The sequence below is a fragment of the Oreochromis aureus genome, linkage group 5, assembly GCF_013358895.1.
Source record: "Oreochromis aureus strain Israel breed Guangdong linkage group 5, ZZ_aureus, whole genome shotgun sequence".
Lineage (NCBI taxonomy): Eukaryota > Metazoa > Chordata > Actinopteri > Cichliformes > Cichlidae > Oreochromis > Oreochromis aureus.
Window position 1 is genome coordinate 1422059 of NC_052946.1, and position 10125 is coordinate 1432183.

General features: G+C 37.6%; 1 protein-coding gene and 1 long non-coding RNA gene across 2 annotated transcripts; both read right to left on the bottom strand.

The window, feature by feature from the left end:
* Positions 1 to 982: 982 nt before the first annotated feature.
* Positions 983 to 2542, bottom strand: LOC120440223. The gene is made up of 3 exons (XM_039612195.1): positions 2222 to 2542; positions 1978 to 2058; positions 983 to 1488 (listed from the first exon to the last, which is right to left on the bottom strand). Exons 1-3 carry the CDS (start codon positions 2540 to 2542, stop codon positions 1180 to 1182), a joined length of 711 nt encoding a protein of 236 aa, XP_039468129.1. The 3' UTR covers positions 983 to 1179.
* Positions 2543 to 6068: 3526 nt separating this feature from the next.
* Positions 6069 to 8885, bottom strand: LOC120440216. The gene is made up of 3 exons (XR_005613078.1): positions 8831 to 8885; positions 7126 to 7197; positions 6069 to 6141 (listed from the first exon to the last, which is right to left on the bottom strand). It is a non-coding gene; the product is annotated as an uncharacterized LOC120440216 (long non-coding RNA).
* Between the last annotated feature and the right edge of the window lie 1240 nt (positions 8886 to 10125).

Here is a 10125-nt window from a genome sequence, read left to right on the forward strand (position 1 = left end):
TAAGATGGAAAAGATTACTTTTTAGTGAATTTTGAGTTTGAGAAATTTGTAAAACACTGGGAAAATTGGCTTTGCTATGTGAGTTCTCTAAGGCCGGATATTGCTGCACTGTAAAACCTGACAAGTTAAGTTAACTCAAATGATTTGGGGAAACCGATTGCACCAATTGATTGAAGCTTTATAACTTAAACAGTTTTGGGTTATTTAAGTACTTCATTAGAGTCCCGAGAACCCAAAGTAAATATGATAATGTAACTCAAATGCATTATGTTCATTTACTCATTGTATTTAGTATGTTTTAACTTAAACCATTAAATTTGTTGTACTAAGATGCTGTATTTATTCAAACTTATTTAAAGTGTTACATGCTCATATTCAAATTAAGTTAAATTAACTTAAATAGTTGCATTTAAACAACTTAATCCAATTGGGGAAACCGATTGCACCAAATGGTTCAAGTACTATTAACACAAAACCAAGCTATTGTTCTTTCCATTCAGTTTTTATTAACTTTAACTGCAGAGAAAATACAGAATGAATACAACCATACTTTCAGTCATAAACTATGACTGCTAAAGCCATTATCAAATAACAAATAATTAGGCATTTTAAAACGTGTGCTTTTAGGGAATTTTGAATGTTTTTTGTAGCATTTTGAAAATCGATTAAATATACAAAACACAAATTTAGTAATGTAGACCTGCTACATAGGTGTACATCATAAAAAACAATAGTCTAGAGGCAATTAGAGCCATAACAATCACAATTTTAAGTAACATTTAGTATAATAATGAAATCAGATGCACTACAGCAATGCAACTATAGAAAAGAGCTGAACTAAGAATGTCTCAAAGGTATTTGTGGCTTCTCAACAGTTTTGCCCAGACCTCAAATCAAGTGAACTGGCACTCATCACACAATTAAAAAATAAAGCTTGAAAGTATACTGTACATATTGACTAATTATCAGTTATCTTCCAAAAGATTTCCATGTAACTACACTATGTGAAGATTTTTTTCAATCACAAACAAAACGTCAAATATGGATTGTCTCCTTATTCTTAGCTTTCTCCACATTGCTTTTTAGAAAGCAAATTACCCTGAACAAATAAAACTATTGAAGCCATTCACAGATAACTGAAAAAGCACGAATATACTGACAGTGAAAAACAAACATCATCTACACAAGCTCATTTTTTAGTGTCTGCAATTTTGGTTTTAGTTGCTTTCTCTCATCGTCTAGCTTCAGCCACGCTACTTGAATGAACTCAAAAAAGCCAGTACACTTCTCAGGATAGCTCAGATGCAGAGCATAGATTAGCCCAAACAAACACACCAGTGCATCAGTCCATGAGTGATGAGTCATAACAACCTGATCTTCAAGTACTATGAACACTTGGCGTAGTGAGAAAGGAACTCCTCCAGGCACCTCCTCTTCATCGACATCAGCAACCAGAGCAATAGTGGCTTCATAGAACTCAATTTCATCCTAAGATATAATACAGAGTGCACAATTATTCATCTGTAATATCTCTATTAAAAGCATAAATACAAATGGTCAGGCACCTTTCTTCAGTTTTTCAAATTCTATATATCATAACATGTTTTAAGTTGACAGTGAAGGTTCATTTTTCATTCATCCAGGTAGTCAAATCAAGGATGAAAGAAGTTTATAAGTCTTTCAACTTCACGTCTTCAACTTTCAACCCAAGTCCAGATGACTTATAAACTCCTTTCACCCTTTTTTAAATTCCAATGTGCAAATTATTGTAATACCCAAGTACTTTGCATGTTTTGAAAATCTCTGAAGAATCCTCCTTGAGGTACATTGGTAGGCCGGCCAAAGCTGCTGTTCTAGTTGCATAGATGTCGTTTTTGTCCAAGAAAATAAATAAATAAATAAATGTATATAAATATATATAAACATAACAATGGCAACTGCCAAGCAAGCAGAATAATAATTAGTATTTTTAAATACCTGTTTTCCATATGCCAACAAAAGCTGCTCCATCCTTTCACCGACCCGTCCAGTTTTCCTCTTTTTGTATAGTCCAATCAGCTGAGGAGCATAATCATCCAGTGCAGCATAAAACACATGTGGCAGATTCTGATTGGTGATCCAATGAAATTCAAAGTAGAGCTGAGGAGAATTCCAAAAATATTATAAGCAAAACACAGCATACTATATGAGCAGCAAATGTTATATACGTAGTTGTACTTACCTGTGTCTCATGAAAGAGTGCTGGCCATCTGTCCTTGAGCTCTGATACAGGAGGAGAAGTTGTGACAATCTCTTCACGCCGGAGTGCAAAAGTGCGCATCATATACTGATGAATGAGAGGGATGTCACTTTCTGCTGAGGTCTTCTTGAACTCTTCTACCATCTCAAGTCTTCTGGTTTCCAGAGACTCCCTTGTTTCTCCAGAAGGATAAGAAGGAAGGAAGTTGACCTCACCTCTCCTAGGTCTTTTAATATTGGCCCTTGGTGAAGCTCCATCTGGGTTTGTTCTGCTGCGCTTTCCAGCATTCACAGCAACATCCATGATGCCAGCTTTAGCCAACTTCTTTCTTTGGTTTCCCATTTTATATTTCAGGCTATTCTTCCACCCTTCCCACCCAGTGTCAGAATTCCTCTCTTTCAGACAGGGATGTTTTCTAACTAAAGCTTCTGCAGCCTTGCCAATTTGTGTTGTACTAGGGTAAGCTTTTAGTTTGTAGATTTCTTCCCCCATTGTCTCAAGTATGTTGTGTTTTTGATCTCGTGTCAGTGTAATTACTTTCCCATCTTTATCAAATGCTGCATTACCCTCTCTTAATACATGTTCCACTTCATAAGAAAATGGCGGAACAATAAAAACCTCTGGCCATCTACTAATACGCTCTGGTGAATCTATGGTATCAGTGCTATCAGTCTGAAGGATTGTGTCATCAGCAGTAGCGGTTTTAGATACGGGCGACACGGGCGGTTGCCCGGGGCGGCATCGTGGTGGGGGGCGGCATCACGAGTATTGGCAAAAAAAAAAAAATGCTCGCACTCATGCTGCCCCGACGTCAGCCAGCGCATATTGGGAATGGCATAGGCACCGATCGGTTTGCTATCGCCCATTTGCTGGGAGTAAGGCGCCCTCCGTTTGCGAGGTGCGCCTGCTGCTTGAGGCACAGGGAGGAGAGGGCGGGGCGGCGGGGGATTCTCTGACCGGCTGGAGCAGCATCTAATAACCAACTCGCAAAATAAAACAAACTAGAAAAATTTGCATTTCCTGCGAAAATGCTGTGTGGATGCCTTAACGCTGAAGCTGTCTGCTGAAAAGCTGAAAAAGATGAAAAGTTGCAAAAAGTTGTATGGTGGTGAAAAAAAAAATGTCACCCTGAGCAGGATTCGAACCTGGCCCTCCTGGTCTCAAGGCGACTATCCATTTCCCTGAGCCAAAGTCATTCTTACAAAGAAGAGGTGGAGAGACGGACAATTCTGCTGAAATGAGCAGAAGCTGCTGAGAATTGTGCTGAGAAGAGGTGAAAAGGCTGAAAATTTTGCAGATTAGAGGTGAATCAGCAGAATTTCTGCAGAAAAGAGGCAAAGAAGCAGAACGTTGCGCTGAAAAGAGGTGAATCAGCAGAGTTTCTGCTGAAAGGAGTTCTTTTTTCTGAAAACAGCCAAAAAAGCTGGAATTTGTGCTGAAAAAAATGAAAATTTTGCTGAAAAGGGGTGAAGAAGCTAAAGTATACCAAATCAAAGTATTTGTGCCAAAACATAGTATTTCTGCCATATTGTGGTATTTGTACCATAAAAGTTACTACATTATAACATGAATACGGATTAAAGATGAAAGAAACTGGCAACAAATTCCTCCACTACAAACCAGTCTGATACCACTTCTTTGCAGTGTTCACGTTTACTAAGGCACTACCCAAAAGGTGCCACAAGAGGGCACTCCAACACAAGAGATGACCTATGTACACTGATGCACTTAGTAACAGTCAGCCTCCTACTTATCCACTACGTAATACAGCGGAAATACAGTAGCAGAAATAAAATGTTTTTGCAGAAAAACTGTAATTTCACTCAAATACTATGAAATAGCAGTAATTCTATGATTTGGCAGAAACACTGTACTTCGTACAAATACAGTGCTTTGGTACAAATACTATATTTTGATTTGAACTCTATGATTTGAAAAAGATGAAAGCATTGAAAAAGGTGAAAAGGCTGAAAATTTTGCAGAAAAGAGATGAATCAGCAGAATTTCTGCAGAAAAGAGGCAAAGAAGCAGAACGTTGCGCTGAAAAGAGGTGAATGAGCAGAATTTCTGCTGAAAAGAGGCAGAACAACCTGGTTCTGCTCAAATTCACCAATCAGAGCTACTGCCTCTGTCTGCTTCATTAGGCTGTGTACTTGTATGTATTTCGGTCCATATTAGAAAAGCTGTTAAATCATAAAACTTTGCAGAATTGTAATAAATTAGCAATATAAATTACACGTCTGTGATAGTGTATCAATTTGTAGTGAAAAAAAAAAATGTTGACCAAGGTGGGATTGAACTCACCACCTTTGAGCTGCAGAGCCGTGTCATTACTGATTGCGCCACCTGGAAAGGGGCCGGGGGTCTGAAAGACAGAGACTTGATCAGTCAGAATTAGATCGCGGTGAGAGGCGAAGAAACGCCGTTTTTTGGTGTTACAAAACGTCATGTAACTCAAAAACTAGGAGGGCTAGCAGCATAATTCTTGTACTGGGTGAATCAGCGGACTTTGGTGTATTTTGACTGCGATTTTCATAGCTCTTTCTACCTCTGTCACGGAGATATGACGAGAGAAGAAACGGCTTCATTTCCGGAGTTTGAAAACTGAGAGGAGGACAGATTTCCACCCCTCAAACAAACGTAATTCATTGCTCAACGGTAAGATAATTGTAAAAACTGCTTCCACTGTGAGTGTCAGCAGTGTCTGAAGATATATTGGCACAAGCCTCATGGCCTAACTTTGCTTTGTTTAAGAGATATGACGATTTGAAAATGCCTCTCATTAGAGAGTCCCAGCGCTGATTTTGAACAGACTCTCCATTGACTTTGTATGGAGAGTTTTAAGACCTTGTGTTGGTCTGAGGCGATTTGATAAAAATCTGTAACTTCCACAACAGTGATGGTGACATTTTCTGAAAGCCAGCAAAAATACCTACGTTTTGATGTATAATTTGTCAGGGTTGAGTGGAAATTGAGCGAGTAGCAAGAAGTTGTTTAGACATGAAGAGAAAATTCAGAACGGACCACTCACTCTGACTTAATTGCATAGCAACCATAGCAACGCATGTATTTTCTGAAAAATCACAATTTTGCAACTGAAAACTTAAAGAGAGATAAGATTAAAACGGTAGAAGATCTGAAAAAGCTGAATCAGACAGGAATAGCCCAATAATCTGAGAACATTTTAAAGTTTGAATGGAGTTTCTAGGTGAAAGCATGAGGAAGTAGTTAAGTTTCAAAGACAAGCAAGTTTTAGCAGAATTGTGGAAGTTTCCCATTCATTTCAATGGGACACAAAAAGTGTAATATTTTAAAAAGTATAATAGTAATAAACACCAAAAGATATAGCCGGAATTAGCAGAAATAGCAGAACCGTTTAGAGTTTGAACGGAGAAAATCGGCTGAAAACTGAGGGAGTAGTTCCACGGCAAAAAACGGGGGAGCAACTTGAAGAATAAAGTTTAAAGAGAAACAGGATCTCAATAGTGTGGAAGCCCTTTAGGGCATCCACACAATTATCAAAATCTGGGTCATGAAACTGAAGCCGAAAGTCAAAGGTAAAATTTAGCCTAGATTTGATCTCATCTATGAGGGCTTGCACACTGTTTGGACGAGATGGCAAAATAAGTTTTTCAGCGTTATCCTTATCAAGGATGACCCTTAGCTTCAATATTCCTGTTGCCTCATCTGAATTTTTTATTTCTGTAACAGACAGGTTTCACATATTATAGTGGCATTTTAATGCATGTTTGTGTTTACAGTTATTTACAAAATATTAATGGTGCAAAAATATAAAAACATTTATGTGAATACAAAAAAACTGAATAGATGAATTACCTTTACATTGGTTCACAAATTGGTGGAATCAGCTGATGTCTCAGTTCTGTTTCTTTAGTCAGACACTGGAATGAAATGGTTTGTTGTTAGAATGAGTTCATTTGCTATCTTGTAAGCAAAATGCGGCATGTGGTCAGACAGTTGGCACAGAGATTTTACACTGTGACGGAGACCCCTCTGTTGATTCTCTGCTACTTCATATGAACGCAAGTGCTCAACGTAATGAGTGTCATAGTCTTTCAAGAGAAAATAAATGTTGTTTCTGATGAGCAGTACATTAAGAATCTCTTTGAACTCTGGCAATGCAGCATAAGCACCTGTGCATACAAACATGCCAATTGCAAAGTTTGTGCCATTAATTGTAATCTTTTTTGTTGCATATATTGTGTCACTGTCAGCAATACCTGAAATAATTGATTGTGTATCTGCAGGTAATGATGAAATGTACAAAGACTCCATTTTGGATGTTTGCACAGGTGGTTTGAAAAACTTTGATGAGGACAAATAAAATGCCATCATGCTTTGATGTCTTTCTGCCAAAGTTTTTAGTACATTTTTGTAGTTGTGAGTGTCATGAATTATTTTTTTGAAAACCTTATGCTTTCCCTCAAATCTCATTGTCCAAAGATGAACTAAGGGACCAAAGCACTTTATTAAGTGCGGGTAATGCTCGATGTAATGATGCTTTGGCCTGAATCGAACATTTGGAAACACTTCCTGAAAGAGTTGTCTGTGATCTAATATTTTACAGGCCATGTACTGAATGGTCTCGTCACTAAAAGTATGAGACATGGCAAGCTGAACTACGTCCTTTAAATCCATTAGCACTTCCCAAAAGGCTTCTCTTTCTGGAACTTTGGAGCCAATGAGAAGAGGCAACAGTCTAAGAAGGGCATGATTTTCATGCCCGTTCCCACCAATGGTCCCTAGCCTGGCAAAATTTGAGGGTATTGGATGAGGGCGATCAACTTTGTCAGAATGTTGGTATGGAAAGCGCAGAATTGCCCTGTTTAAGTCTTCTAAGGTAAAATATCTCTTAGAAATCAAACCTTTTAAACAATGTGCCAACTCCACTGGAACGACACCTTCAAACAGGTCGTGTAGGAGGTCAGGTGGGAAGCCTGTGACAGGATGGAAGAAAGAGAGATGGTCAGAAAGAACACAGGTGTTTTTAACACCATAGTTTTCCTCAGTGTCATCATTCTGAAGCTCTTGCACAAGATTATCATGAGCATCTTTTGTTCTCATTACATAATTCCTTGTAACAGCATTTTCTGTTTGCATTTCTGTTTGGGTGGCATGACAAAACCTACAGAAATATGTAGACCTGAAACTCTCATTGAAACCAGCAAGTCCATGGGCAGCAAGGTTGTCTGCCACAACAGAGTAGACAGTGCCTTTAAGACATTCACCAAGAGTCTCAATGTAGACACCTACTTCTTCAAGAGTTTTCAGATCATTTAAGAGTGGTGACAACATTTCCTTATACCCAAACTGGCGTACATCATTGGAATTGCACAGCAGAGCAAGCTGAGTGCAGTGTAGAGCAGAACGAGATTTAACTGGAAAGTTTGCCAGTGTCCAATAAACTGCAAAGACTTTATGTATTTTCTTTGAGGTACCAAGTGGGTTTGTGATTTCAAAATCATCCACATAAAGTATTAGTGACAATTTCTGTCCCTCTTGTGACAGTAGAACATTTTCCTGGTAGTAGGATCCATCACAAAATGACATGAAATGTCCAGGAATCTGTGTGGGTGCTTGTTTAATTTCTTCAAGCACATCATTTTTTTTCAACAACAATTGCAAAGATGTGAGAATAGGCACATACATATAAGTGTGCTTTGACGATTCAGTTAAATACTCCACAGGTTTGGCATATGGAAAATTTGCTTCATAATATGATTTCCTCCTCTTTGCTCTAGATAGTGGTCCTTCAGATGTGACACATTTATATAAAACATTACTATCAGAAACTGCCTGACAAATCTCATCCACCAGTTTGTCCGTATATGTACAGTTGTGCTTTTTCAGTATATCTACAACTGATTTTCTAACCAGAGGTTGTGATAACAAAAACAACTGATCAATATGCTCAATAATCTCCTGTGTTGCTCTCTGGGACACAAGGAGAATGGTCTGCATTTTCAAGAAAAATCCAGCCAGATTGTATTGCAACTGCTCTTCTAAACCCTCAATTGCACTGATTTCACTGGTGGATGCCACTTGATTGTCATCTGATGACTCTATTGAATCAAGTTGCATGTCATCTTTTTGTTCTACATTTATAACACTTTGCACAATGCCTTCATCTTAACTTGTTGAATTTTGGTAGTCTCTGCATTTGTGGGCATTGAAGGTTGAGTATACATTGGTTTTAAAATTGCAGTTCTTGAAAGGACATGGAACAGTTTCTTTTCGTTTTAAGTGCCCCCTCAGATGGATAAACATTTGGCTTTCAATAAATGGCTGCTTAAAATTACACACAGGGCAACAAAATCCATAATTATTCAAATCTAGATAGGAACCGTCTTTTCTTTGCGTGGGAGTGTGCATTCTTGACATGTGCATCTTTAATGAATTAAATGTACTAAATGTACACATGCATGTGTTGTAGAGACAGGGTAAGGGTGAAATTGTGGAGTACTGACCATGGTTGAGCCGATAATGCTACAACAACATGACTTTTATGGCAGTAGAAAAACTACACAACTTGCAATTCCACATTCTGATGCCAAATCGTTTTAAAATCACCTTTACTGTCTTTAGTGCAGTGCTGGATAATCTCTCGGCATGCTACTGCTCCTTCAATCCATCCTTCAATCGTCAGACTGTAATAACACAAAAGCCATGAGAACAGAAAGCTAGCAGAACAGTTTTTACTTTTAGACTTTTACTTCACTTAAAAACAGTCAACCTGGATAACACAAGCTTTGAAAACAGTAAGATTTATTCTTGCACTACAGCTCATTTTCAATTCAGGTTGGTCAACTACTCTATATGTTATAAAATAATAAAGCAATTTTACACAAGTGAAGTACACAATAGGCTAACCCTTGGAAAGTACAGAGTCAGAAACGTTTAGGTTTGGTGCAGTGCAGCTTTGAAAAGGTAAATTATTTCACGACTAAAATGCCGCTAACCATCATATTTAAAATTTGTGAAGGCGAACTTGTCCACTAAACTCTTAAAATTAACACTAAATAAATCTTCTACTATTTTCACACACACTGTCAAAAGTAGGCTACATTTGAAATTGATAAAGTTCAGAGTCAGAAAAGCCTAAACACTGATTTTAACAAAAGTTTTGTGCCATGCAGTTTGCAAAAATTAGACTACTTACCAACTATTTGATTGAAACAAGCCACCAACCGTTAATTTTTTTTAAATTGTGAAGGCAGACTTCATACAGCGCTAGGCGGGAATTGTGTGCTAGCAAGCTAAGTTACGTTTTTCTATATAGCTACTACAAGAAAGTAGTCTGATAAATTACAACAAAGTACAACTAAATCAAAGCAGTCTGATAAATGTACGTTTTGTATGCTAGAAGTAAGCATTAACAAAAAAACATAAAAATAACGTTTATCTTGTACTTTCCACTCTAACAAAATTTCTCTTGATGAGGCTCCTATCTCATGGCCGACAACTTCAGGCAAAACACTGGGGGCGGGGCTATGGATGATGACTAATACAAATGAATTAGCACAACTTAAACAGTTTAAAGCAACAGTACTTAAAACGTTACAAAAACATCATGTGTACTTATTACAATAAAGTTATTATATCATATGTATACTTTTGGGTCTACCTAACACACTTCATGAAAGTTACCTTAACTATTTTTCAGAACTGAGTAAGAACAACTTACTTCTTTTAGTAAGATGCACTGTTGGGTTTTACAGTGTGATATTCACCATTGAAGGAATGGATTTACTAATGCTATGTCACCATCTGCTACTGAGTGTGTTGGCTTTTCAATTGCCCTCTTTATGGATGTATATATTTACAAACTGTATCTATCTGTACATATGTTTGTTTGTTTGTGGGGT